The sequence below is a fragment of the Chaetomium globosum genome, genomic scaffold (genome assembly GCF_000143365.1).
Source record: "Chaetomium globosum CBS 148.51 scaffold_2 genomic scaffold, whole genome shotgun sequence".
Classification (NCBI taxonomy): domain Eukaryota; kingdom Fungi; phylum Ascomycota; class Sordariomycetes; order Sordariales; family Chaetomiaceae; genus Chaetomium; species Chaetomium globosum.
The window spans coordinates 4,359,052-4,386,697 of NT_165977.1; the positions used below are offsets into that span (position 1 = coordinate 4,359,052).

Below are 27,646 nucleotides of genomic sequence, written 5' to 3' on the forward strand. Positions count from 1 at the left end.
ATGTATCACACACGCTCCGCAGGCAAGCGCTACGAGCATCTGGGGGCAGCTGATGCTCCGAAGGTAGTGGACCTCCCAGCTTATATGATAGGTAGTAGGGGGGGAAAGAGCTACGCCCTCGTATTAGTCTATTTCAGCCGGTGAACTTATCCCAACGCGGCTGTTACGGCACATGGGCAGCTCGGTGCGGGAGGAGTCGAGATCAAGAAGTTGGTGATGGTGCTAGTTATTTCGAGTAGGGCGATGGTCGGCATGTTTGTCGTAAATCGGTTGGAGAGGAGGCTGAATGAAAGGGGTGTAGATTTTTAACGCCCAGTTGAACGCCTAGGCTTATATGCCGTACCCTGCGGGCGGAGATGTGGCTAGGGAGGAGGGGGGGAGGAGGATGTTGCGGCGGGGGGTGGTGAGGGCGCAGAGCGTGCATTTGATTGGGGAGACGGATCCGTGGAGGGGGGAGAGTGAGAAGTTGGTGGGGTATTTTGGGGAGGAGGGAAGGAAGGTCATGTGGTTTAAGGGGGGCCATCATATGCCGGCGGAGGACGCAGTCAATAAGCAGGTGGCGAGGATTATGTTGGCGGCTTGTGGGAAGGTGTGAGGGAGAGAAAGGATTCAAGGGAAGGGTCAGGTGGTTGGATTTGTATTTGAGGGGGGGTTGCGTACATCTAGTAGACGGGCATTTATGGAAGGTGAAAAGAGGTGAAGATACGATCTATGAACGGGCTATGCTTCAGGTTGTTGATGCTTGAAACACGATATTCGGAAGACCACCTGCCCTAGGTGTGAGCCAGATACCAACGGCTCACAGCGAAGTGAAACCACGTAATCAGTCCTCGTCCGAGTCCGAGAACACAGATTCGTTCTCCGTCGCATCCGTGTGAGACACCGCTAACTCGTTATGTGCCGCCTCCAATTCAAACGCCACAGACTCGTTATACATCGCGTCCAAGTCATCACTTGTCGGCTCACGAGGTGCTTCGGCTGGGCTATCTGACTGGAAAGTAGCGATCCGGCGCATGAGCTTGTGGTAGCATATGTTGCATTTCTTGGGGCCGTCACCGGGGACAAAGTAAATGTTGGCCCTATCGGTTCTGTCACAGATACAGCACTTCTGTTTGGCGCTGCAGGGTGGGCAGAGCTGACCAGGAGTCTCAACAAGGACGTTGAGATTGTCGCACCCCCGGCAGAACTTGTAATAGTCGGCGATCATCATCCTCTCATGGATGCCTTGCCATAAACCAAAATACTCCCAGAGGTACAAGATGGTTAATCCTCTCCGCTGGGCTGGCGTTAGACACCCTATGTTGCCTTTCACGGCGTTGACCAGCAGCCAGAGCCAAGCCTCATCGTCGGCGCACTCCAAACAGTAGGGCTTCCGAACTAGATCTCGCTCTTCCTCAGACATCTGTGCAATCTTAGAGAGCCGTTCTCCCTCTTGTGGCATTATCAGGTCTAGCCACTTAGAGACACTCTTGTTGCATTTCGTGCATTCAGTCTCCAACTCTTTGACTTCCTCGTCACTGTCTTCGCCGTCTTCTGAGCCCTCTGGAGTAAAAAGCGGACTCAATGGCCTTTCCGGCTTTGGACTCGGGGGCATTCGGGGCACACCCTGTGTGTCGGCCTGATCCTCCATCTCGACGTCCATCATTGTCGTATCTTGATCCATGATAATTAATCAATCAAATTTTGATTGGTGTCTCTTAAGTGGTGAGTATAAGAAAGTTTCTGGTGCTCTGGCCTCTTATTCCCACTTATCTGCCGTCCGCACTGTGTCAATCGCCCTTACAAGCAAGGATTTAAGTAACAAATCCAGGTCCCAGTTGTGGGCATGTAAGAAATAGCAGCCATGTAGTATCCCAGTAAATGGGTATGTTGTACATGCGTTCATATACTGCACTCGATTCACAAGGGCTTTGTTCCCTGGCGATCCAATGCTGCGAGCACAAGGTGATCTTTGTTTGACCGCCCATTGTTGCCTAACTAAACTAAACTTGGGAAGTTGTCACCTGGTGATATTCACATTTCCTGACGCCCAGCCCGATCAGGGTTGGGGGTGAGACGTTCATTACACTGTTCCTAGCGCATCAGATGATCCACGGTTGTAGAGGATCTTTGATGCACACATGACCGCCTCAAGGGGCTAGAACTGTCCGCTCCGTCCCGGTTAGCAAATGGTTATACCCGTTTCTCGCCTATGAACTTCCGTAATACACAGACCTAGAACGGAGTGAGCCCGGCACGGGTGGACCTCGGAATAAACACCAGCAAGGAGTATAGCCAACAGCGAGTAAGACGGAACAACAAAATAGATTATTATTCATTGGCATGCTGTTCAGAATGCGAGCCTTAGCTTGTGCGGTATCTACAGTGGGCGGTTCTCCCGCCACGATCAAGCGTAGACACCCTGCGCAATCTTCTCTGAAAGCGCAGCGTCAGGAGTGATGTAAGTAGAGAGCGCCGATTTCCAGCCGACGATGAGGTCGGCGACCATGCGGCCAAAGACGTCAGTTCCGTGTGGGTTGAGGTGAGTCCGGTCGCCTTGGGCGAGGTTGTATTTATCGGCGTTGGACGAGCCAATGGCCTGAACGTACTTCTTCGAGGCGGCGTTGAGGTCGAGAAATGCGACGCCGACAGCCGCTGCCGCCTTCTTAGCCGCCTCGGACACGTTGGCAAGGCTGTCGTCCAGCTGGCCGTTGGTAAAGGTGCGACGCGTAAGCGATGTCAGAATTACGGGTATTCCGCCGGCCGTTTTGACCTGGTTGGCCATGTTTTGAAGGTTGGTCTGGAAGGCAGAAATGCTGACGCCCGAGGTAGATTTCTGGAACAAGGCAAGAAGTCGAAGTTCAGTAACGATTGGATGGTGAGAATCTTGGATAGAAACACGAGGTCCGTACCTGGTCATTGTGCCCGAACTGGATCGTCACGTAGCAGTCGTACTTGTCCTTGTTGCTCTTGACCAAATCTAACACCTTTCCCCAGTCGCCCCCGGCGACAAATGAAGCCGTCGTAGCACCGCTGTGCCCCTTATTCTTGCCGATAGCTCCGTTCTGCAGAATGGCCACGAAGCCATCGCCCCAGCCACCGTTGACGGCTGTCGTAGAATCACCCGCGAGAAAGAAGGCGGCAGACTTTGCTTGCCGGCTTACAGGGGTCGCCGTCACTGCAAGAAAGGTGGACACAAGACTAGTAGCGAGAAGTGAGAGCTTCATGGTGTCATGGACAGTCTCGTGATAGTTAATGACTTCGATGTGGGTGTGTGATTGATCGTATTTTGTTACATCAACTTCGATGCTATGGCACCATAATCCCCTAGTGGCAATACAGCCTGCTTATAACCCCAGATGCTCCGAGTGCTAGTCGGGCTCTTTGGCAAGGTTACACTTCCACTGGCCCGGAACCTTTCCCTGGGTTGGAGAGAACGTTAATGTTCGCGCTCGCATGATTGGTTGATAGCTTAATGCCATGTGAAGGTGCGGATAGGGACGCTCCGCTTGTGACAAGGGGCACAGGGGCAGACCCCTCAGCTGGCGAGATCGCCGGCGTTTGCAAGACGGGTTAGGTGGAGAATCTAAGAGAACAAGATCCGGTTGAAACGCTCTGGACTATGTGACGGAAAAATACTGCAAAGTGTGGTGTCATAGGCGCAAAAGATGTCGGGTTTACATGGGCCGAAGCCGATGTAATAGTCGCCTTTTCGGGTTCATTGAGTCCGGCGCGCGGAACGAACCGTATCGCAAAGGCCCTGATATCTCCTTACCCATAACTGCCTCCGTATCTCCTGTTCTAGCTGTTGGCAGATCGACTTTGAGAGCTCGCGTTGGACGTCGGATGGGCCACTTGTAAGGAAGAGTGCAAGAAGTCTTTCGCCTTCGGACAACGGCGCGGGTTTCCAGACTATTGGAGGGTGGCACATTCTATTACCGTTTGCCACGTTTTTTTTAATTCAATTCTTTTATACTATATCTACGATGAGGCGCTGTTTTCCAGTTGCTCCATGTATTATTACCAACAGCTCTATGATTCATGTTGTATGTCACTGCCACTCTTGACCTCTGGAAAGTTGCGTGTGCCCCTTGGAGGAAGCCTTTCTCCCGAATACCTTCGTATTGCAAACTTCTAAACCAGACTTCCAAGAGAAAAAGCTTGAATACAAAACAATAGCCAATACTAGGTACATGGCACCTACAGCATGACAAGAACCGAATACGCCCAATCCAACCCCTTCCATCTCAACTCTCCCCAACCAGATCCCCCACCGTCGCGACCCCCTTCCCACCACACGCCGCAACAACCCTCTCCACCATCTCCCCCATCTTCCCCGCCATCCCCTCCACCTCCGCCCTCTCAAAAATCCCCTCATCATAAAACATCGCCAGATTATGCCCACCCCCTACCGCCTTGGCCACCTCCACAACAAGGGCATACGGCTGGAACATGCGCACGCGCGACTTGGCCATGACCAGCCACCGGAAGTTCAGCCCCCCATTCGGATCATCATCCGCCACCGCCGGCGCCGGCGTAAACGGCTGAAACAAGAACAACACACGGCTACCCACCTCGGCGCGGCACAGACCCGCCGCCGCGTACATCTCATCCAGCCCGACATCGCCGTGGTCGGTCGCCGCCCAGAAATCGTCGTGCGTGTGGAAGAGGTAGCTGGGGGAGGGGTTCGGCGGTGGTCAGGGTGGCGGGGACGAGGAAGGGGAGGAAGTTGGCCACGGTGCCCGTTGATGGTTTGTGGGTCGCCGGGGAGGGGCCGCTGCGATGGTGCCCGGCAGGCTGCGCCCACTGACGAGGTAGTCGAAGGCGATGGGTTGGTGGGTGGTGCCGTGCGTGTGGCCGCCGGCGGTTTGCCAGAGCCAGAGCTGGAAGGCGGCTTGGAAGATGGAGGATGGGGTTACGCCGAGGTTGGCGGCGAGTTGTTCGAGTGTGTCGGCTTGTGTTGCGGGTAGGGGTTGGCGGAGGAGGCCGGTGCTGCAGGGGGCGGGTGCTTTGAGCCATGGTGCGACGGTGTTGGTGGCTGGTTCGTTGTACTGAGTTATTTCGCTGCGGGAGAGCTTCGCTGCCCAGTACCTGAGGGATCGAGACTTGTTCGCTTCAAAGACTGCAAAGGCGAAGTCCTTGAACAAGACGTGTTTGGGGATCTCGGTGCTGCAAAGGATGGCGTTGAAGTGGTCGTCTAAGATGCGCAGGAGGGTCCCGTCGTACACGGCGTGATCCATCTTGATGACCAGATCCCAGGTCTTGTCAGGATAGGTGATCATGACATACCGGATGAACGGTTCCGGCGAAGTAAAACGGTATGTGTACACCTCGTTGATCATCTCAGAGATCTCATCTTCTTCTTGGCCTTCTACCCTCAACAGGGTGAGTTTCACATCTCGCAGGACAACACCGACCCATGTTTCGGTGTCTGGTACTTTCACCCATGTGGTTCGGAGGATGTCGTTGGCCTGAGCAAGGGCTTCTGTTGCCGCAATCCACTGGTCTTGATCGATAGAGGCCGACATGCGTCGGACAGTGTTGAGCACCCACATTTGTTCGTCCCGAGCACCTTGTTTCAAGAACTCAGTTTGACCGGGAGGGCATGGATAGACTACAAGATGTCAGCGTTTCCTTTTTCGCATGTCTTCATCAGGGGGACGTACCATAGTCCACGTCCTGGTCCCAGCTCAACCCACGGGTGACCAGCAGGCTCTTGACCGATTCTGATGTTTCAAAGATGGGTTTCTCAAACGGTTCAAGTTCCACCTCCAGCTTATCCATGGTTGTTGCGAGGTCCTTAAGCGTACGGTGCCTCAGGATATCCGGAACACTCAACGCGAAACCACGCTGGCGCGCCAGGCTGGCTAAGCTGATGGCGGATATGGAGTCCCCGCCCAAGGAACGGAAGTTCGCCTCCCTGCCGATAGACGTTTGTTCTGGAATGCCCAAGACCTCGGCCCACATGGACTCGAGCAAACCCTCCTCGTCGTTCTGGACGGGCACCGCAGTGTGTCCCGTTCCGGCCGTACTGCTGAGGACGTATGGGTAGATGGCTGCGCCACTCATTTCCTCGACCATCTTCTTCAGGGCCTTCCTGTCAACCTTTCTCGACGGCAACTTCGGAAAGTCGGATATGGGCAGCACCACGTGGGGGACCATGTATGGAGGAAGCGAGTGTCCCAGGACGTCCTTCAGAGTCCGCATAGCTTCCTGGTGTTGGTCCGCACGGTGGATAAACACAGCAGCATCAGGGGTAATGGCCCCTCCCTCGATGAAGGTGCAGAAGGCGGCAATTTGCGGCGTCTGGTTGACCTCCACAAGCACAACCGTCGTATCCTTAACCAGCCCAGACGCCCGCACGGCCGCCTCGATCTCACCCAACTCGACGCGGTACCCGTGGATGTGGACCTGATTGTCCTTCCGGCCAAGACACTCCAGCTCGCCGCCGGGCAGCCACCGGACCAAGTCACCAGTCCTGTACACCCGCATCTCTCCCAACGTCTTTCACCTCCACAAACGACGCAGCCGTAAGCTCCGGGCGCCCGAGATACCCGGTCGGACACCATGCGCCCCACCCAATACACAAACTCACCAACAGCGCATACGGCCTTCAGCAAACCCACTCCCACTCCCATCCCCACGCAGCCAACTCCTCACTCTTCCACCCCCGGATTCACCACCGACGCCACACCGTCTCAAACGGACGTCCCAATACTCCCCACCCTCCCAAACAACCTCACCACCACCCGCCCCCATCCCACCCACCACCTCCTTCGCCGCCACCCACCATACACGTCTCCGTCGGACCATAAACATTCACCACCCTACACCTGCGCCCCCACCTCCGCACCACCATCTCGGTCAACGGCTCCCCGCCCACCACCAGCACCTCCAGCCCGGGCACCTCCTCCGGCCGCAGCAGCCCGGCCACGGTCGGCGTGAGGATGGCTTGCCGGGCCCCCAGCGCCCGCGCACAACCCCCCAGGTCGGACAGCAGGCGGTCCGTGGCCGCCATGCACAGCGTGCCGCCCGTGCTGAGCGTGTTGAAGAGATCTTGGACCGAGGCGTCGAAGACGAGGGAGGCGAATTGCAGCGTGCGCCAGGGGAGGGTGCTTGGGCTGAGCGGGGGGTGGCGGCCTTCGGCAATGATCATGCTGCCAACGGCGGCGGCCGCGCTGGCGTGGGGTACTTGGATGCCCTTTGGTTGGCCGGTGCTGCCGGAGGTGTAGAGGAGGTAGGCGAGGAGGGTGGGGGTGGTGAAGATGTGCGGGTTAGTGGGGGGTTGGGAGGCCAGCCAGGTTTGGGCGGTGGTGGTGTTGAGGACGATGGTGTGGAGGGGGGTGGGGGAGGTAGGGGAGGGGTGGTGGTGGTGGGCGAAGTCGGCGTGTTGTTGGTGGATGACGAGGACTTTGGCTTGGGATTCGTTGATGATGAGGGAGTTTCGCTCCGAGGGGTTCTCTGGGCTGAGGGGTGTGTATGCGGCGCCGGCCTTGAGCACGCCGAGGATGGCTACCACGGCGTCGATGGATTTGTCTAGCATGAGGGCTACCACGTCACCGGGTTGGACCCCGATTTGGACAAACAGCCGGCTCATCTTGTTGGCGCGGCGGTCAAGCTCGCCGTACGTGACCTGCTCGGTCCCTTCCCAATCGATTGCTATAGCGTCTGGTGTGGTCTCGGCTTGTTCCTCGAAGCGGGCATGAAGTAGTTGCGGCGGAGGTTCGACGAGGGTTTCGCGGTTGGAAAGGGTGTTCAGCAAGTAACCGCGTTCAGTGTCTCCGAGCACATCGACACTTGATACTGGTTGATCTGGGGATTGAAGGATGGTGGTGGCCACCTTGACGAACGAGTCCATAATAAACTCCAGTCGCTGTGCTTCGGCGGTACCGGAGAGACGGATCTCAATGGTTGTGGATGTAGCTGACTCCGGTGCGTTGCCCAGCTCTTCAACCTCAAGCACTGTTAAGGGTCCCGAGTTCCACAGGGGGCGTTTTCCATATGGTTTGAAAACCTCCCTCACAAAGTCCGGCTCTTCGTTCTTGACTAACACGTTGATGAGGCTGTCGATGCTGCCGGGGTCCAGACCACCGGCCTGCAACGCCCCTCGTAGTCCAACCTGGGAGTGCTTCGCCACCTGGACAAAGCTGGCTCTGACGTCCTTGACCAGATCACCCAGAGTCTTCGTCTGATCGTTAAGCTTGACCCTTTGAGGGACTGTGGTGAGTGTCGGTCCATCCATGTCGGCGATACCGAGGACCGGCACTTCTCTGCCCGAGACAGCGGTAGCAAAGCTGACATCGTGCGATCCGAGGTGGAACGAGAGCACGATGGCCCAGGCGGTGTAAACAATGGACCCGAGCGTGGTCTGCTGCAAGTCCAGGGCCACCCGTCTGGTTGTTACTGTTGCCTCTGTTACAGGGGAATAGTTAATGACCGATCTTGGGGAACCTTGCAAGTAGGAAGCCCAAAACTCTCGGGCCGGTGCTGGATCTTGATCCAGGAGATACCCGATGAAGTTGCTGAACTTGGATCGGGTTGGTGGCTCATTGCCGAGGTACACGGCCGCCACATCCTGGTACAGAAGCTTGTGGGACCAAAAGTCACAGAGGGCGTGGTGGGTTGTGGTGACAAGGTAGCGTCCCTCTATGAGTCCTATGCGGAACAGAGGCCCTGACAAAGACAGGGCGAGAGATCTGTCGTGTTCCAGGTACTCCTCTAGAGATCCATGCCACTCTTGCCACGGTGCTTCAAAGCCTCGCCGGACCGCTTGGATCAAAGATCGGCCTTGGGGAATGAAGGAGGTTTTGTAAATGCCCCTCTCAGCGACCACCCGCTGGAAACTCTTCTTGAGTCGTGCATGGTCAAGGCCCTCCACGTTCCACACACGACGGTATGTGTACGAATCGCCTTCTTGGCCGAGCGTTGCCAGCACGCCTTCTTGTAGGGCTGTGGCGGGATACGCATCTTCGAGTTCCATCCCAAGATCTTTCTGTACACGCTCCCCGAACTCGGTCGAGCCAGCCCCCAGGAGCGAGAAGGGAGGTATCTCCTCGGTGTCCTGCGATGCCTTGCTCGTAGAAGCCCGAGAGACACAGAGAGCCACCTCAACCAATGGCTTGTCCGCTATGAGATCGGCAAAGTCGGTGACGAGTCCTGCCTTGCGAAGTTGGCCAACCGCCTTGATCGCCAACAGCGAGTTACCGCCCAGGGACAAAAAGGAGTGGTGACGCCGAACAAACGTCTCATCAAGGCCAAGTACTGCTGCCCAGACCCGAGCAATATCACGTTCCATGCCAATTGCCGGTTTTTCGGCAGCGTCGTTCGTCGCCACGGTCGGTGCAACAAGGAACTGGGAGAGCCCGGGTGTCCCCAGCTCGCATGCTTTCCTCCTCAGAGCATGAAAGTCAACCTTCCCGTTCATACTCCGCGGCAGCTCCGGCACCGGCAGCCAAAAGCCAGGCACCATGAAAGGCGGAAGCGCCTTCAGCGCAAACTGGCGCAACGAAGCCAACACGTCGGCCCACGAGCGCCCCTTACTCAACACCACAGCCGTCACCAGCGCCAACCTCCCCTCCTCCACCTCGGCCGCAACCGTCGCCACGGCCGCCACATCCGGATGCCCCCCAAGCGCGCGATCAACATCCGCCGGCTCAACCTTAGTCCCATTAATCTTCGCCTGCCAATCAATCCTTCCCAGCATCTCAATCCCGCCCCCAGGCAACCTCCTCACCTTATCCCCCGTCCGATACATCTTCCCATACAACCCCCCCCCACCACCACCACCACCCCCACCCGCATCGACACACCTGACCACCCACCCCGGACTCTGCACAAACACCTTCTTCGTCAACCCCTCCTCCTTCAAATATCCCTCCGCCAACTGCGGCCCCGCTAGACACAGCTCGCCCGGCACCCCCAGCGGCGCGAGCCGCGTCGTCCCCGGCCGCAGCACACACGCCAGCGTCGTGTCCTGCGGCTCGCCCAGCACGCGCGGGTTCTCGCCGGGCAGCAGGCGCAACCCGTGGCTCATCTGCGTGCACTCGCTGGAGCCGTAGCGGTTGCGGACGATGAGGGTGGGCGTGGGGGTGTTGGGGTTGGTGGAGGAGGCCCATTGGTTGACGAGGGGCTCGGGGATGCGCTCGCCGGCAATGGTCACTTGTTTGAGGTGGGGGACGTCGGAGGGTTGGAGGAGGGCGAGGGCGGTGGGAGTGATTTCGACGGCGTCGACGGAGAGGGTGTTGATGACGGAGGCGAGGTCGGTGGCGAGGTGGGATTTGGGGGCGAGGATGATGGTGCCGCCGTGGATGAGGACTGAGTTGAAGGTGCGTTGGGCGGCGGAGGCGGTCGGACTGTAGAAGAGGAGGGTGCGTGGGATGTGCGTGATTGGGGTGTGGTGGGTGATCCCGTTGGCTGCGGCGAGGTGCGTGATCATGGTGCCTTTGGGTTTGCCTGTCGAACCCGAGGTGTAGATGATGTAGCAGCGGTCGGAGGGGTGGGGGCGCTCGATGCCGTGTTCGGCGAGGTTGTTGGCTTGGGTGGCATAGGCACGCGCTTCGTGGAGGAGATCCTCGATGTTCAAGGTTTTGGCGCTTGGGAACTCGGTTGGTGCGTACTTCTTGTCTGCCAGCACGATCGCCGCATTGCACTCGACCACAATCCGCGCATTCCTCTCGTAGGGCATATCCGTACCCATTACCGTGTACGAGGCACCGGACTTGAGAATGGCAAGCATGGCGACGGACAAGTCTGCAGAACGGTCCATGAGCAACGGGACAATGTCTCCCCTGCGGAGTTTGAGAGTCTTGGCCAGTCCGTTTGCCAAAGCGTTCAGCTCGCCGTAAGTGAGGGAGACCTCCTCACCAAACTGCACAGCGGTGCGTTCCGGATGCCGTGATACGGCGGCCTCGATGAGGTCCGGAAGCGTAGGCGGACTGGGGTCTCCAGCAAATGGTGGCGGCCGCAGCAATTCCGCCTCCTCTGCCACGGACACAAGCTCGATGTCCTCGAGAGTCACGCTTGCGAGATCAGTCTTTGCCGATACGCTCTCAATGGCCGTGGCGAGGTGCTCCAGCAGAAGCTCCGCCTCCGCGTTGGGTATGTCGGTGATGTAGTTCAGCATCAGCTTGAGTCCGGGGCCCCCAGCGTCACAGACCGTCAGAACCAAGGGGAATTGTTTTAGACCTGGAGCGATGCATTGTGGGTTGGCGCTTCGGGTATAGTTGAGAACCGCCTCGACTGGTACTTGCTGCGGAACGCGAGTACGCATGTCGTTGAGTCCGACAAACGCATGGGGCGACGCGGCGTCATGGTAGGCTTCAAGCGCCGCAGCGGCATCACCAATGGTGTCTTCCCCTGAGAGCTTCAGACGGACAAGGTAGGTCTGGTCAAGACACCCAATGCAGGAGTCCGACCCAAAGAAGCTGCCGTCTCTGCGGACGGTGCCAAAAACGACTTCGTCCGCTTCGGCATGGAGGCTTAGAACGTAAGCCCAAAGCAGCTCGAGGAGGATCTGTCGAGGAATGCCAGCATTATCTCCTCCTAGGTGAGTGGTGGCGACAATGGTAGTAACAGATGTTCTTGGTCTCGCCGTCGCCTGTCCGGCAAACTCGCGCGGGAGAAGAGCGGGCCGTATTACGGTTCCATCAAGGGTAGTAGCCCAGAACTCTCTTGATGAACCGCAATCCTTGGTCTGCCGCAGAAAGCGGGCGTACGTTGGAAAACCGATATGCTCCTGGGGTGGCAGACCGCCGAGAAGCAAGAACAAGTCAAATTTGATATAGTCGAGTGACGTGGCATCGATCAGGGCGCGGCGGAAATGCAGCCGGAGATGCAGGCCGTTTTCCTTCCCGGCTGCCACCGTGATGTGGGCTAGCCGACCCGGCGAGAGTTTGTCTGGAGCTTCGGCCAGCTTGATCGGTTCGATCCGCCGAACGACTCGGACGACTAGCCGGCCACTCCGCTGATGAACATGCAGATGAGAGCGCAGGCTGGTATCTTTGTGGTTTCGTCAGGCCATGGGCGGTTCGGGAGATTCTCATGGGGATGGGAGTCTTACGGTGGGCTGCCAGCGTGTTCCATGCGTTGACAATGTTTTGAAGATTTGCCCCGTAGCTCGGAAGACGAATCTCGGAGGTGAGCCATTGGATTGTCTCGCCCGCAATATCGGCTTGAACCCGAGTGGCCTCAAACTCGTTCTCGATATCTGAGAAGGAAGAGGCATACGGCAACTTCAGCTCGTCGAATAGGTCTGGAACCGACGCAAAGGGGTCACCAAGAAAGGCGTCAGCATCTCTTTGGTGAATGAGATGCATATTGAGTAGAAGTGATGTGTTCAGATCTATGTGGCAGCGGAATTGTAAAATGATGCTGTCGTGTTTTAAATGTTCACGTCAAAGCAGAACTTGGGTATTGACTCCCCTTGCTAATTGCTTCCAGGTACAGAACCAATGATGGGAACAGCCCTCACTACGACGTTTTAAATGTACTACAACAGCACTGTCCCCAAAATCACCACAAAGGGGGGACTTTCCCTGACCATGGCGAACGACCCTGACTCTGGCTCACGGCAATGAACCGCACGTAAGCCTCCACGCTCGCCCCCATGCTTTGTCTACCGAGCATTTACACTGTTCCCTCCACACACGAAACTATAGCCGCCGCTTTCTGGCCCATCCGCGTCACAGTTCAGAAGTTAGGTACCATCGCTGGCATCAGTCATCGGCGACGGGTGAACCCTAGCTTGACGACAGCGAAAGATTACTCCGACAGCAGTCGATGACTCGATCCATAGGTACCCTACATGAACTCCCCGAACGCAGGTATGTTCGGGGATTTCCACACAGTACGCATCTACATAGTGTTAACTCCACATTCACTACGACATGTGCGAGAAACAGGTCCTCATCTGACTATCCCCGCCTCCGCTTGTTTTTACCTTCTATGGTGTGACCTGCAGACTGTACCATCCCTCGGGAAACTCGGGGTTACGATCACTCCAACCGTGTGGGTGTTGACACGGCAAGGAACGACGCGCCCTGGCCTGGTTTCAGGGGCACAGATGCGGCATTTCCCGGAGTTACGAACCCTCCAAGGCGGAACAAGCCCCGTCATATTGCCACCGAGGTTATGTTGCAGAATTCGAAGCTTGAAATGATACCTCCGCGGCCGAGTGTCGCACGAATGTAACCACTTTCATGTGGAGAAAACCCCTTACCCACCTGCGAACTCAGCTGGATCAAGATCCGGTCCCCCGCAGCGATCTGGCGGTCAAAGGGCAAACTGAACTGCAGGTTGCATACAGGTACGTGGGTGGCTTGGATTTCGGCAATGGAGCTACGCCCATTGGATGTGTGTAGGTTGCCTCCAACAACACAGCGGATAATATCCGATTTTCGCCTATTTACCCTCCATCAAGTGCACCACCCTGCTCATCATTACCTTTTCAGAAACGCCACAGCTTCCTACCGCAAGGCCCACACAACCGCTGCGCAACATGAACGCCACCCCCGTCTTCTCCCAGACGAAGACGCCAACCAACCCCTCCTCCTCCCACCTTATACGCTCGCACTCGATCTGAAACAAGACACTCGAGGAACGCACACTCGCGTAAAACTAAGCTTTACCCAGCAGCTTAGGATTCTTGGCAAAGCGGGCAACCAAGCTCGCCACGGCCGCGGCAAGGATGGTAGCGCCGGCCCAGCATTGCAAACCCACCCAGCCGCTGCTCGTGAGTATAGCACCGCCGATGGGGTTGCCAATCAGGATGCCAATACCAGCCAACGAAAAGCTCATACCCATCCGGGCGCCCAACACGTTGAGACTAGGCGTGAGCGTAACCACCGTCGGCGCAGGCAGCGAGACGAACGAACCCGACGTGAAGCCGTACAGCACGCAGAAGACGATCAGCCCCGCGGTGGATCTGATCCCGATCCACGCAAAGGCGAGCACGGCCGAACACAGCGCCGCGGGGGTCATGATGTTGAGCGGGCCCGTCTTGTCGGCGAAGTAGTTGGGCACGAGCCGGCCCAGGATGGACGTAGCGTTGAGGATGGTGACGAGATAAAAGCCCAGGTTGGTGTCGACGCCCGCGGCCTGGATCGCGTAGCTGTTGATGTAGTAGAAGGGCACCCACATGCCCATGGTGCCGACGAACTGGCCGACGGTGAACATGGTGTAGGGGACCTCAAGGAAGGCGCGCGGCTCGAGCAGCCGGCGCACCGACTTGGGCAGCACGCGCACGCGCATGACGGCGCAGCAGAGGCACAGGCCGGCCAGGGCGAGGAAAGCGACCACGCGCGTGGCCCAGGGGAAGCCGATGCGCGGCTGCAGCCGCGAGAATGTGATGGTGTAGATGACGCCGCCGAGACTGCTGCCCGAGGCGGCCACGCCCGTGGCGAAGGCCTTGCGCGTGGTGAAGTAGGTTGATACGATGGCCACGCTAGGCACGAAGAGGCAGCCGAAGCCGAGCCCTACCACGAGACCCTGTGCAAGCATCACCTGCCAGTACTGCGTGCAGAGGCTGGTCATCATCATGCCGAAGACGACGAGGAAGGAGCCTGTCCATAGGAGCAGGTTGAAGTAGCCGAGATCGAACAGCGGGCCGGTGGCGACACCGACAACGAGCAGTAGGCATGCTTGCAGAGAGCCCACCCACGAGATCTCGGACGGTGTCCTGTTGCGCAGGAGTTCCAGCTCATAGTAGGTTTGGTAGACACCGTAGGTGTTGACGAGACCCCTTTGTGTTGGTTAGCATACATGAAAGGGGCGTGGACTGGAGTCAAGCGAGTCACTAAGCAACAAGACTCAGGGGTAAAACACTCACCATGAATTCATGAAAAGAAAAAACGAGCCCAAGACCTGGAGCCAAGCAAGCACGCCTCCGTCTGGCGGTGCGGGGGGCTGTTCCTCGGCTTTGGCCGGGGGTTCTACTGGTGCGGCATCTACCGCCGACGGACGGACTTGTGCCTCTGCCGCCGGGTTTTCGCCTGCCGCAGTGGGTGTGTCGGCCCCGGAGCTGGCCCCCGAATGTTTCTCTGGATCTGGAACGTCCATTTTCAGACGTTTTCTGATAACAAGAAAGTGAAACAGAGCAATTAGACACAGGGCACAATGCCAGCGTCCGTCAAACTTCCCTCGGGCGTCGTGCGAGGGAGGGCTCGGTTTTGCGATGGCGGTCACTGTCGAAAAAGGGGCTCAAACCGCTTATGGAATGCATCTCGCACACCTATCAGTCGGGACAACCGTCGCCTATGTGGCACAGAAATGCCAAAAGAGGGCCAACATACTGGGGATGGGGATTTCTAAGCAAAATACCACGTTCCGCGGAAGCATTCGCAGATCATTTCCGGGACATGGACCATTCGCTTGCTTTGTCGCTTGATTTTCTTGCGGGACAGCGCGGAGGCAGGCGGATCTTGCTTTTATTGGTCCGATGATGATTTCCTCAGACGGCCCGGTCCGGGGCCAAACCAGGCTCGAGCCGGGCTCTCACGACCAGAATGCCCAAACAAGTTCGGCAGAGAGACCAAGTTCAAGGCTACCTCAGCAGGAAGACGAATAGGGCAAAGCACAAAACCAACTCGGCATTCGGTTCCGTAAACAAGCGAGCTGCCATTGGCAGAAAACCTGTTCCTCGATCTCGGTTAGATCATGGGGCAAACCACCGCCACTCGGCTAGGCAGGGAGCCCTAAGATACATGGGTACTTCCAGAGTTTCAGCGGAAACTTCCCGCGCTGCAAGCAAGGTTGGGGAGACACAGTAAATGTAACGAGGCAGTCCTGCTGTCGTTTCACGATCCTGTTACATTGACAGCCCCACCAGAGCCCCTGTACATGCACTTGACATCCCTCCGGGAGTCCGGCTATGGATGGTGTGAGGTTAAGCTGTGGGCCGAAACAAGCATCTCAAGCTTTTATGGTGCCACTCGGATTAATGTCAGCAAATGCTTACTCTCCCGCCAAGGAAGCTTAATTGCAGGTCCGCGGAGTGGTGGTGCGGCCCGTAATACGCTCCACCCATAGCCGCCCAGATAGGTACCGAAGGGGCAATGTTTACCGGAATTCGGGACTAACAAGCCAACATCATCAAATACTCGGTTCTCTTCCCCCGCGTAACCTGTTCAGTCCCCAAGAAAGGACCCCATAGGAACTGCATCCCGCGGCCAAACAACACGACTCTGCAAACCACGAATCAAGGAATTAGTATCGTAGCTCCTACGCCACCAACGTCACACGGAGATCATCAATCTGGATACGATAGCCTCTCTGCTTGTCAAATGCCTCATGTTCTAGACTAAGATGTAACCTCAAAACCACTCTAGACGCTTTATTTGCTCCCTTCAATTTTTCCAACTTAAGACCGAGCTCGCCTCAGCTGTTCTCCCAAACCTTCGAAAGCCAGGCACCCTTCGTCGTTTTTACTGACCTAGCTAGACAGCTTTGTAAAATAGACATTCAGATGGACTATTTCCCAACTAACGCAAGCGAATGCCATTCTGTGGATATCAAGGAGGGTAGACGGATTGTTCTTTTGCATAATTGGCCATTGTGCAACGAAGACTCCGTAGACCAAGTAGGAAATGTGATTAAAGGCACAGGACTGGTACGGTGGTTGCTATTTGAAGTTGTTGGGTTGGTTGGGCATCAGCCAGACGGCTTACACGAATAACGTAGGGTGGGGGGCAAAGGGGGGGGGAGGGGGGGGGTTGGACTTATTTAAACCTTCTTCAGTTCCCATCCTTAGTTGAGGAACAATGCACATCTTACATCCAAAAGCCGACCCACAAGCTTCCAGCTATTAACACTTATATAACCCGACAACCCCCATCATGGCCTCCTGGAACAGCTTAGAAGTCACCAATGAGCACCTGCTCCCCTACCTCAACTCCGAGGACGCTCCGCCGGAAGTCAAGGCGGGTATGCAGGCACTCCCTACAGAGCGTAACATCCTCAAGGTAATGGCCCCGTCGGTAGACTACGCGCGTACTGCCCGTCACTAATCAAGACCCGACCCTAGATCCTCGGCCACTCCACCGCCAACTTCCCATCTTTCATGAAGCACCTGAACTGCCAATGGAGCCCTGAGCGCAAGCTGCGCTCCTCGGACTGGCAGACCGCCGTGCTGCGCACCGCAGCGGTCCTGGATGCGCCGTACGAGTGGGAAGTCAACGAGCTCCTGGCACGTATCTTTGGCTTTAGCGACGAGCAACTGGCTGCTCTGAAGGACCCTCACACCGCTCTTCCCGAGGCTTTGTTCTCGCCTCGTCGCCGGCTTATAGCACTTGCCATTGAGGAGCTTAGCAGTTCCGAGAACCGCATAACCCCTGATACGCTGGAGCGGATGAAGGCGGTGTTTAGTACGGAGGAGATCGTCGAGCTACTGTACATGCATGGGATCTATGCATTCTTGGCTCGGCTTATGAGGACCGTGAAGATTGACTCGGATGGTCCGATTCCCGGGCTGGAGGACACGTTGAGGAAATACAATGCGGAAGCTATCGAGAAGGAGAAGCAGTACAAGGATTAACCTACGAGAACAATGCACTCATTGGTATTAGCTTAATAGAATATATTAGTTGGCCCGCTAGAATAGGTTTAAGTGTTCGCCTGCGCTACCTTGCCATAAATTGAAGGATACCTATCTGGAGGTGCCCATCATGACTTGAACTCGCAGCCGCAACCACAGACAAACTTCTTCGAAGGACGAAAGGGATGGAAACAATTTTGCCCAAATCATTCAATCGAGGAATCTTCAGATCATCAATCATCGTTTATCTGATAAATCAAGCAGTCCGCCATCATAAGCCCTTATCATCACATCCACTTACACCTCCCCAGCTCCCGCAAAGTCCAAAACATGCTTCCGATGTCCAATCTTCTTCTCTGCCGCCGCAGCCAAAACCCCCTTAACCTTCTCCTGAAATGCCTCCACGAACGACCCATCCATCGGCACCGGAATCCTCTCCACCACCGGCGCCCTCAACTCCCCCCGCGCAATCAAATCAGCCAACCAGCCTAACAAATCCTCCTGCTCCATCACCGACCGCTTCCCCAGCTGCTCCGACAGCCTGAAATTCCTAAACCGCACCTCATTCCAAAACACCATTTTCTGGCTCACCCTCACCACCCCATCCACACCCCCCAACGACCCATAATTCACATACGTGGCCCCCCTCGACAACAACCCCGCCAACGCCTCCCCCGCCGCCCCAAACACCGCATCCAACCCCAACACCACCCTCCCCCTCTCCGCCGCGGCCTTCAACTCCCCACTCGCCCCCACCCCACCCTCCCTCACCTCCCTCTCCGTCAACACCACATCCACATCAGCCATCCCCCCACCGCCACAACCCCCATCCCGCTCTCGCTCCCGCTCCCGAACAACAGCCACCACCCGCGCCCCCTTGCGCCGCACAAACTGCGCCACCACCTGCGCCACCGTGCTGCCCGCCGCGTTCTGCACCACCCAGTCGCCGGGGCGGAGCGCGCGCATGTCTTCGGTGAGGAGGTAGGCGGGCAGAAAGACCGTGCGCAGCATGCTCGCGGCGATGGGGTCGATGGTGATGTGTGGGATCATGGCTGAGGGGGTGGAGGTTGCGGTTGGGGTGGGGGTGGTGAGTGGGTTCATGTTGGGGAGGGGCAGGCGGGTGAGTGCCGAGAGTGGGAGGATGGCGTGGCGGCGCCAGGTGCCCAGGCCGTGGCGCTGGGGGATGACGAGGTCGCCTGGTTGGGGGAGGGGGTTGTGGTTTGTGGTGGTGGTGGGCGGTGGTGGGTTGGTGGCTTCGACGCGGGCGACGCCGTCGTTGCCTGGGATGGGGTTGTCCAAGTGGCGGTACTCTGGCTTCACGGGGTAGCGGCCGGCGATGGCCATCACGTCTTGGGGGTTGATCGGGGCCACGAGGAATGTGACCAGGGCGGTGGCCTCTGGGAGGGGTTTTTCGTCGCCGGGAACAGGGCCATCTTGGTCATGGTGGGCTTGGATGACCTCTGCCGGGCTATTGGACGTTGCCGAGTACGTGAGGACTACCTGGTTGGAAGCCATCGTTGCTGTGATGATGTCTGGACTGGAGTTTTCGAGGTTCTCAAACGATGGGGCTATTCCAAGCTGGCCTTGATGACCAACACGAGTCGTGTTGTCCACACTCTGGTACATACTTGATTCGTTTCATACAAACACCTGCTTTCTTCCTCGGAGCTTCGATTATCTCCGTCTACCTCGGCTAGCATTTGCCGGGTCGTGGTAAGAGGGGAGAACTTCATGCCGACACTGTAACGTGCCGTGGCTGACAAACAAGAAACCCATCTGCAGGTCTTGCATTGCCACATCGTAGCGTCTTGTCATCACCGATGCGGATGACAAGGTTCAAACTACCTTTACGAGCATCGGTTGCCGAAACTATGCTCAGCTTGGATCTCGGACGTATGACCAAGTGTTATGTACGTATGTGGCTTGTTGAGCCGCAAGGGTGATGCATTAACGAGACCAAGGTCTTCTTCTCCTTCTAGCCGGAGCAACGCCACTGAGTACGGAAATAATTCACTCCAGGTTGCGGCCAAATTCCGCACACTTCAGCAAGCTTCGGAACGGGGCGAAACGGGACGCCCTGGGGGTGGTGCAGATAGTAAAACGGGCCCAATGTCCCCATACATTTGAAGAAGTACCTGACACACACCCCAGGAACATCACGAACCATACATCACAATGTAACCAAGGCATATCGGACTCCGACAACCATGTCTATTTTGGACGAGAATGTACACTAGATGTGGGGGGTTAAACCGCTTGAACACCCCCGCTGGATAGGCGAACGCCACAATACTACCTCCCTCACATCTTGCTTGCTTTAGGAAAGTAAAAGCGAACAACACGAGTCAAGCCCTCGCCTACCGGATACATCTTCAGTCGTCACGTCCTACGAATTCAACCGAAGCAAAGTGCCCCAACGTCGAAAGGTCACCAACCATGGCAGCAGCACCCTCCTTTTCCACCATCCCACAATGGCAGGTCATCGGACAAGCGAAGCGGGACGAAGTCCTAAGACTCCTCCCCAGCGAATGGAAGATCGACGCTGTCCCCGCGCCGGAGCACCTCCGAGATGTCACCAACTATGCTAGGCAGTTCCTAACGGCCGAAGAGCGAGAAATCACCGAGGCTCCATCCGCCACCTCTCTCCTTACCAGAGTGGCGAGGGGGGAGCTGACGGCAGTCCAGGTCACTAAGGCATTCTGTCACAGGGCCACCATTGCCCATCAAGTGGTCAGTCACACAGCCCAGAGTAGTCTCTCGGCTGGAAGGCCTGCATCCCCCCTTACGGATCACTCACCATATCCTTACAGACAAACTGCCTTTCCGAAGTCATCTTCACTCAGGCCCTGGCTGACGCCGAAGCACTCGATGCCGCGTACAAGCGGGAGGGCAAGGTTGTCGGGCCGCTTCACGGGCTGCCCGTGTCGTTGAAGGACCAGTTCCGCGTCAGAGACACTGAAACGTCTCTCGGGTATGTCGGTTGGTTAGGTAAGAAGGAGACAGCAAATTCTGAGTCCTGGGTTGTCCAACAGCTGCGTAAGCTGGGGGCTATTGTCTTTGTGAAGACGAATGTCCCTTCCAGTTTGATGGTATGGACTTTCTCCTTGGCCTACCAGACAATACCCCATCCGTGATGCCACCTCTGACCTCCTCTGGGGCAGGCCCTTGAGACCAGTAACAACATTATTGGCTACACCGTCAATGCTGCCAACAGGCTGCTGTCCGCAAGTGGCTCCTCTGGAGGTAGGGTCCTTGAATCTCTTCCTCTCTATGAGAACAGCCTGAAAACTTACACTTACTCGCAGGTGAGGCAGCATTGATTGCTGCAGGCGGCAGCATCCTTGGTCTAGGTTCTGACCTGGGGGCATCCATCCGTCTACCCAGTGCGCTCAACGGAATCGTTGGCCTCCGTCCATCTCACGGCCGTCTACCTTATGTCGGTGTGGCAAACAGTGTACGTGTCTTACGCACTCCGATGTGCTCTAGCGGACCACGGAACTGATGATATGACTAGATGCTTGGACACCAAACTCTCGAATCCGTGATTGGGCCCATCGCTCGCAACATTGCAGATCTCCGACTGCTTGTACAAACCATTGTTGCCCTTGAGCCGTGGACGGCTGATCCCAAAGTTGTCAAGTTGCCTTGGCGAGAGAACGAGGAACTCGAGGCCCGGAGAAAGCTTGCCTCGAAGAAACTGATCTTTGCGGTGCTCCGTAATGACGGCGTGATTACTCCTCACCCTCCTGTGCAGCGAGTCGTGCAAGAGTCTGTCGACAAACTGAAAGCCGAGGGCTATGAGGTTCGTTTCGGGGAGCCCAACGCCCGGAATCCAGACAAAAGCTAACTGTTGTCATGCAATACCAGGTAATCGAATGGTCGCCCCCTGCGCATTCGGAGGCCTTCGAGATTTCTGTACGCTCTTTCACTGATGCCGTTGGTAAGAATCTTCACTGACAAATGCGTCACCAGTGGGCCTCCTTTACAGCGGATGCTGGGAAGGACTTCCACGACCAAATGTCGTTGTCTGGCGAGATCCCCGTTCCCGAACTTGCTTCCGTGTATGGTGAGAAACTTGGCCATCTGCCGTCTAAGACGGTCAATGACCTCTGGGATACCCAACGCCGGCGGGATGAATTCCAGGCCAGATACCTGCGGTACTGGGAGTCTACCCGAGACAAGACAAGCACTGGCGAGCCCGTGGACGCCCTCCTTGTCCCCGTTGCGCCAACGGTTGGCTATAAGCGGGGAAATGGCCTCTATCCTGGCTACACCTCCACGTACTCCGTGTTGGACTACTCAGTTGCGGTCGTCCGCGCTGGAAAGGCAGATGCTGCCAGAGATCTCCCGTACCATGACTTTAAGCCTCAGAGCGACTTTGATGGTCCGATTCAAGCACAGTGTATGCGTGCCCAGGCCGATGCTTCCTAGATGGCGTCTTGTGCTAATGAACTCCAATAGATGATCCCGACCTGTTCCATGGCAATCCAATTGGTCTTCAAGTGGTCGGCAGAAGGTTGGAGGAAGAGAAAGTGTTGGCCATCGCAGAGGAAGTTGAGAAAATTATCTATCAGATCTAGTGCCCGGTTTTAGTGCCCATGGTGCTGAAAACAAAAATCCTCCGAGCAACAGCATCCTTAGGTTGTATTAACCCTCATGGCTTGTTCTTGTTGTGCTTCCCCCGAGTTCCCTGCATCTCTCGTGACGAATCTACTTCTGGTCTTCTGCACGGTATGAACACGGGAGGGAAACCGTGAAAGCGGCTTCAAAATACAACGTGGGTCGAGATGCAGCAAAGCAAGTGTGCAACCTCGGCTGTACTTGACATCTAGCAGCACAGAGCGCATGTTTCAGCATGGCTCTAACATCTAAAAAAAAACCCAAATTAAGCTTAAAGTTTGTGTAACTACGACGTTTGTAAATAGGTAGTCCTAACGGTCTGGTCCTAACGAAATCCCAAAAAAACTCCATCGCTTTGACTGCCTTCATGGCAACAACATGTGTCATGGCATATCATACCCGTGAGCCCCTCAAAAGCACGCATGTAATTGAAGTTGCCAAGGTCCCCAAAGGCCAAAAGCTACTCCTTATCGACCATCAAATCCAGTGGTTGGATCCGAAGGAACCAAGAAGGCCGCCTCTACTTGGCCTCCCAACTTTTCGTCAAGGCGCAATCCTCGGCCCAAAATCAGCTCATGCGCATTGCCGAGCTCGCAATACCCCAACAGGAACAAGTCCCGAGTCCTCACCTTGATGACTGCATGCCACAAGCTACATGCGGCTAATTCTGATACGTTCCTCCCTCACGTCCTGGAACCCACAAGGACCCTTTGGCTGACGAGAAAGTTCCCCCGGCGCTCTTTTCCCCGGTGGCAAAGCGGCACGTCCAACTCTCGCCTGTAGTTTTGAGTTTCAACCGAAACAGAAGTCGGTATGTTGTTTACTCGCTAACTCTATGAGAATGAGCCGAAATGCTACACAGTGTTGCCCACGGACAGGAAATGCAATGCCATGTAACACAGTGCGCAAGTGCTACGGCGATTCGGGCACCTCCCTCGCCTCCACGGTATATTACCCGATACGCAAGCTCAGCGGACAAGGGCCCAGCAGTGCGCCTCATATCCACAAGCCATTAAACAAAGTTTGAAAAAGTCCTCGCCTGGCCTAGCCATAGACAACTGATCAACGTAAGATTCACCCGGGATCCTTGCCGTTCACGACTCCAGGTTTCATTGACCCCCGCTGCGTGTCATTCCCTTTAAGCATAACCGCGGCGTGACCTTCCCCGTTGGTCGAAGGCGCTCAGAAACGGCTGGACTAGAAGCAGGTGCTTGGACCTGGATGTATGTATCTGTACATCGATCAAGCAATACGTGTGGTTACTCAAGTTGCGCGTGGCGTGCGTTTGAGGCTCAGGGGCTATGCCAGGGACAGCTCGGTGAATGCCTGACCAGCTTGCCGAAGGCACGTCATCGGAATCATTCCGGTTCTGTTCCGCCCGCGGCAAGCTATGGTGAACTTTCAAACATGTCGAGAAGTCACTAAGATCTCAGAAAACCAAGAGTATTAAATGACAGCAGCATGCCTCGATCACAGAAGACTTCCTTCTAGCAGAGCACACACCGCACCATACAACCAAACAGCGATCTCACCTCCTAACCCACAACCAAAATCCTACAGGCTTCATACGGCGTCAAAATGCTGACCAGCGTTCTTTCCTTTACGGTAGATACGACTACTTTCCAAAACTCAATGCGGGAGCTCCATCTTACTGACGTTTTACTTGTGTTAATGATAGCCCGAGCAGGCGGCCACCGTTACCGAATACTGCACAGAGAGTTCGGAAGATGTCTCCCCCAACCTCAAGGAGCTTTGGGACTATACCGTCTCTGAGTTTGACGATGCGGACAAGATGTCTTCGCCGCTGCAGTCTGCTACCTTCAAGTTCCTTGCTGAGCTCCTAAGGCCTCGGAGGAGTAAGTCTCCCGGCCCCATAACCTACGCCATTAGCAAAACTAACACAATGGTAGTCCTCGAGATCGGCTGCTACACCGGGTATAGCGCGCTGACGTGGCACGAAGCCACCGTCGGTACCGGGGCGGAGATCATCTCCCTCGAGCTCGACCCTAAGATGATTGCGGCCTCCAAGCGGACCTTTTCCCGGTACGATATCGAAGACCGCGTGCAGCTGATTGAGGGACCCGCCGAGGAGTCCATCAAAAAGCTGACCGGTAGCTTTGACCTCATCTTCGTCGATGCCAACAAGGACGGTTACGAGACGTACGTCAAGCAGATCCTTGACCAGCACCTCCTGACTCCGGGCGGCCTCCTTATCGGAGACAACAGTGAGTAGTCTTCTATGTGTCTGTCGTTCAGAATTCTTCACTAACAGGTTCTCCTTCAGTCTTCGCCCGCGGCATGACCATCTCCCCGGATTACAACCCCCAGCTTCCGGAGAGGGTGCGACCGTACTGGACCGCTAACGGCAAGGCACTCCGAAAGTTCAACACTTTCGTGAGAAATGACCCCAGGGTCGACGTTGTTCTCCTGCCGGTCTTTGACGGCCTGACCTTGGTCAAGCTCAAGCCACTCATGAACTGAACCGGCGGACCGGACCACAAAATTTGGCAGGCTCTGGAATTTGAAGGATAGATAGTGTATACATACAACGCAAGAAGTGTTTGAAAAACATATCTCTCAATCTGCAGTTGTAGTAAATATTTCGGGTGACCAATGTCAAAATAGTGAATCAAGTAGGTGCCATCACCGACCGGCAGCAGACCCCTTCCACTCCTGCCACGCAATCCACGCCTGAAAGATACTCACGCAGAGACTCAACAGCCCCAGCAGCACGGCGGTAAAGATGCCCACGGCGGTCGCGAGCATGATATGCCGTGACTTGCTCCTCCTCTCCAGCCACACATCCAGCTTCCCGCGCGGCTTCGGGTTCTCGACCTCGTCGTACAGGTCCATCAGGCGTGTGCCCCAGACGGGGAAACACAGCGCCCTCTCCCTCTCGTGCGGGCTGAGCTCGAATAAGGCCGTCCCGAACCGGAGTGAGTCTGGGTCGAAGCCCTGCTTGCTCACCAGCGTCCGGAGCATTGCTTGCGAGGTGCCGCCTGGTGGGAAGAGGAGCTGGAGGGTGTAGAGGGTCTCGAGTGCCAGTTCGCGTGGGAGGCTGGAGGGGGTTGTTTCGTGGCTGCTTCCTCAAGGTGGGGATTGTTAGTTCAGTCCAGTCATGGCTTGGCTAATGTTCCCTCAGTGGTTAGGCACCTACGCTTCATCGCCCCCTCTAGACTTTGTGGCCAAGAGATGTTCCCTTAGAACACTGGTCAGATGAAAGACCTGCACTACTCCCATCGCCGAATCCAGCCTCAGGTGGTCCCGCAAGTCATCAGTCCGCTCTATCCTTATCCTGGCAACCCTTTTTAACATTTCGGCTGTTAAGCTGTTCTTGATGGCTGTCGACTGGGGATCGCCAACTTGCAAACTGGGATGGATCCGAGGAGGGAAGATCTCCGCCATGGTGTCTTGCAAGCACTTGGTAGAGGCCCAGACCGCTGGTGGCGGGGCGCCTATGCCTCCCTCGTCCCCATTGCGCATCCGGTCGAGGAAGAAGTCTTGATTATCGGCACCGTCGAAATTTGTCATGGTCAAGACTCGGGCCGCCAGATTGAAGGCACGGTCCTGATCGCTCTCGGGCACCATCGTCTGTCTATCAACGTCCCCGAAACGAGTAGCAAAATGCTCGCGCACACAGAGCGCTCGAGGAAGCGTAAAGCCGCATCGCCTGGTGAGCCGGATAATGTCGAAGAGGTCCCGGTGACCCCTAAGAGCCTGGTCCTCCTCGCCAAAGAAGTCCGGGACGTACGACCCGGTCACCTCTCGGTAGAAATCGAAAAAGGGGCCTAGGCGTTCACTTCTTTGCCCCCAGGGGCAATCGTCGGCCCCCAGACAGCGTCGTGATGGGGAGGATCTTCCTCCTATGTATTCTTGGCAATTCTCGCACAATTTCCAGTCCCATATTGCTTGGCATAATTCCTTGAGTTCGGGTACGGTGACGTCTTGAAGAGGAAACGCCATCTTGGAACTTGACTAGACTTTTGGGCTTGAGCTTTCTCAACTTGAAAACTAGAAATCCAAGAATCGTCTCACCTTCGACATGCAGATGTCAATCGTCAGGCTCCGAGCAGCACGTGTCTTCCGAGTGGCTGTGAAACGTACCAATAGGGGTGGTGCCCGCCGGGTGATGCCAGCAACTGCGCCCCCGATTTACCTGCACAGGGACCTGAATTCCGTTCAAATTATTGGCGTGATTTTAAGGACACTGCCTCCCCTAATGCTCCCAGAGTCGTACTGCAGTCTCACGCGCATGGATGTCGGTTGCCTCATATTATGAATGCGCACCACCACTTCAACCTCTTCAATATAATACCGATGTAATGTCACCTGGTAGCCTGAGTCTGCCTCATGTCTGCAATTTATTGCGCAACCAGAATACCAGAATATACAGGCATCAATTAGCCCAACCACCTCCCCGTGTGTCAATGCCAACATGTCGTGGTCATCATTTGCGATCCCAACCCCGCGCACCTCCACCGTCGCCTCCAATTCCGACTCAGATAGCTTGACGCTATCCTCCACAACAACATGGAGCCAAAGTTCGGCCGGAACGCAGCCGGTTCCCTGCCCGGGCAGGCCCTTAGCACACATTGATTCTGGCTACGGGACCCAAGACAACTCTGCCCTTGTCTCTCTGAGCGTCAGAAGCAACTCGGAACTATCGAAACGAAATGGCGAAGCATCTCGAGGCAATACCCCAAGAAGCGTCCCGTTGCCCGGCAAGGAAGAGCTACATATATTCAGGATTGAGGTGGATGGCGCCTGCAACGCCCGCTTTCGGGAAATTGCGCCAGAGTTACAGCGCCAATTACTGAAAAGCACTCAACAAGGGATAACCCTATTCCAGTCATCGTCAAGGGCCAGGCCTAGGAGGCAAATGACCATGGCTTTAAGACTCATGACGGTTGGTAGAACGATCGAGATGGCGAGGCCATCCATCGTCATCTTCCTGCCCAGTGAGAGAGCCAGCCGGATCGAAACTTTGCTAGAACAGCCATATATGCGGTCGCTGTACAGGCCTGATGACGGCATAACACCCTCATTCGACGTTGTTGTCGTCGGCCAGGCGCCGAGGAAACGATTCTGTGAAGACGTTCGGGTTACTTGGGACACGAGCCGCTCCAAAGAAAGGGATCTTGCCACCTACTGTGGCGCTCGGATCTGTCTGAAAACAAACCAGGGGGCGTCGGCCATGGCTACACTAGGGGGCATTGTGAAGCTTACCTACGGACCCAGAGACTTTGAACTCGTTGGCATGACCGCAGGGCATATCTTGGAAGAGCTATTCGATCTCGAAGAAGCAGAGAGCCTCGGCGGGCACGTCATCAAGGACGACCAAATCAACCCCGACCCCCTGGGCTTCAACCACCCCCGCACCATAGGGCAGATGCTCCCCCCTCACCCGCCAACAAACAACAACAACAACAGCATAACATCCTCCCCCAACAACGACACCACCACTCCCACCCCAGCATGCGACTGGGCCCTCTTCACCTTCGAGCCCACCCTGCGCATCCG

The 27,646-nt window shown here is 56.1% G+C and overlaps 10 protein-coding genes across 10 annotated transcripts in view; 4 read left to right on the forward strand and 6 right to left on the reverse strand.

Annotated features, from left to right (window-relative positions):
* Positions 1-823: 823 nt before the first annotated feature.
* Positions 824-1,642, reverse strand: CHGG_03489 (uncharacterized protein; the record flags this gene model as incomplete). The annotated part of the gene is made up of 1 exon (XM_001230004.1): positions 824-1,642. The coding sequence occupies one exon, from the start codon at positions 1,640-1,642 to the stop codon at positions 824-826; it is 819 nt and encodes a 272-aa protein (XP_001230005.1).
* Positions 1,643-2,386: 744 nt separating this feature from the next.
* Positions 2,387-3,206, reverse strand: CHGG_03490 (uncharacterized protein; the record flags this gene model as incomplete). Its single annotated transcript, XM_001230005.1, has 2 exons — positions 2,387-2,815; positions 2,892-3,206. The coding sequence occupies 2 exons, from the start codon at positions 3,204-3,206 to the stop codon at positions 2,387-2,389; spliced, it is 744 nt and encodes a 247-aa protein (XP_001230006.1).
* Positions 3,207-4,226: 1,020 nt separating this feature from the next.
* On the reverse strand, positions 4,227-12,293 carry CHGG_03491 (uncharacterized protein; the record flags this gene model as incomplete). The annotated part of the gene is made up of 5 exons (XM_001230006.1): positions 4,227-4,653; positions 4,717-5,593; positions 5,646-6,457; positions 6,723-11,850; positions 12,038-12,293. The coding sequence occupies 5 exons, from the start codon at positions 12,291-12,293 to the stop codon at positions 4,227-4,229; spliced, it is 7,500 nt and encodes a 2,499-aa protein (XP_001230007.1).
* A 1,300-nt stretch (positions 12,294-13,593) lies between these two features.
* On the reverse strand, positions 13,594-15,033 carry CHGG_03492 (uncharacterized protein; the record flags this gene model as incomplete). The annotated part of the gene is made up of 2 exons (XM_001230007.1): positions 13,594-14,716; positions 14,804-15,033. 2 exons carry the CDS (start codon positions 15,031-15,033, stop codon positions 13,594-13,596), a joined length of 1,353 nt encoding a protein of 450 aa, XP_001230008.1.
* A 1,775-nt stretch (positions 15,034-16,808) lies between these two features.
* CHGG_03493 (uncharacterized protein) lies at positions 16,809-17,506 on the forward strand (the record flags this gene model as incomplete). Its single annotated transcript, XM_001230008.1, has 2 exons — positions 16,809-16,934; positions 16,997-17,506. The coding sequence occupies 2 exons, from the start codon at positions 16,809-16,811 to the stop codon at positions 17,504-17,506; spliced, it is 636 nt and encodes a 211-aa protein (XP_001230009.1).
* A 297-nt stretch (positions 17,507-17,803) lies between these two features.
* Positions 17,804-19,021, reverse strand: CHGG_03494 (uncharacterized protein; the record flags this gene model as incomplete). The annotated part of the gene is made up of 1 exon (XM_001230009.1): positions 17,804-19,021. The coding sequence occupies one exon, from the start codon at positions 19,019-19,021 to the stop codon at positions 17,804-17,806; it is 1,218 nt and encodes a 405-aa protein (XP_001230010.1).
* A 921-nt stretch (positions 19,022-19,942) lies between these two features.
* Positions 19,943-21,937, forward strand: CHGG_03495 (uncharacterized protein; the record flags this gene model as incomplete). Its single annotated transcript, XM_001230010.1, has 7 exons — positions 19,943-20,236; positions 20,317-20,595; positions 20,668-20,749; positions 20,812-20,960; positions 21,021-21,308; positions 21,374-21,421; positions 21,479-21,937. 7 exons carry the CDS (start codon positions 19,943-19,945, stop codon positions 21,935-21,937), a joined length of 1,599 nt encoding a protein of 532 aa, XP_001230011.1.
* Positions 21,938-23,704: 1,767 nt separating this feature from the next.
* Positions 23,705-24,359, forward strand: CHGG_03496 (uncharacterized protein; the record flags this gene model as incomplete). Its single annotated transcript, XM_001230011.1, has 3 exons — positions 23,705-23,731; positions 23,805-23,982; positions 24,037-24,359. The coding sequence occupies 3 exons, from the start codon at positions 23,705-23,707 to the stop codon at positions 24,357-24,359; spliced, it is 528 nt and encodes a 175-aa protein (XP_001230012.1).
* A 237-nt stretch (positions 24,360-24,596) lies between these two features.
* CHGG_03497 (uncharacterized protein) lies at positions 24,597-26,089 on the reverse strand (the record flags this gene model as incomplete). The annotated part of the gene is made up of 3 exons (XM_001230012.1): positions 24,597-24,638; positions 24,833-25,184; positions 25,284-26,089. The coding sequence occupies 3 exons, from the start codon at positions 26,087-26,089 to the stop codon at positions 24,597-24,599; spliced, it is 1,200 nt and encodes a 399-aa protein (XP_001230013.1).
* A 472-nt stretch (positions 26,090-26,561) lies between these two features.
* The window catches only part of CHGG_03498 (uncharacterized protein), a gene marked incomplete at both ends in the record, with an annotated part of 2,410 nt that continues 1,325 nt past the window's right edge, over positions 26,562-27,646 (forward strand). The window contains one exon of the mRNA XM_001230013.1: positions 26,562-27,449. Within this exon, the coding sequence (XP_001230014.1) occupies positions 26,562-27,449 (888 nt within the window). The remainder of the gene's footprint in view (positions 27,450-27,646) is intronic.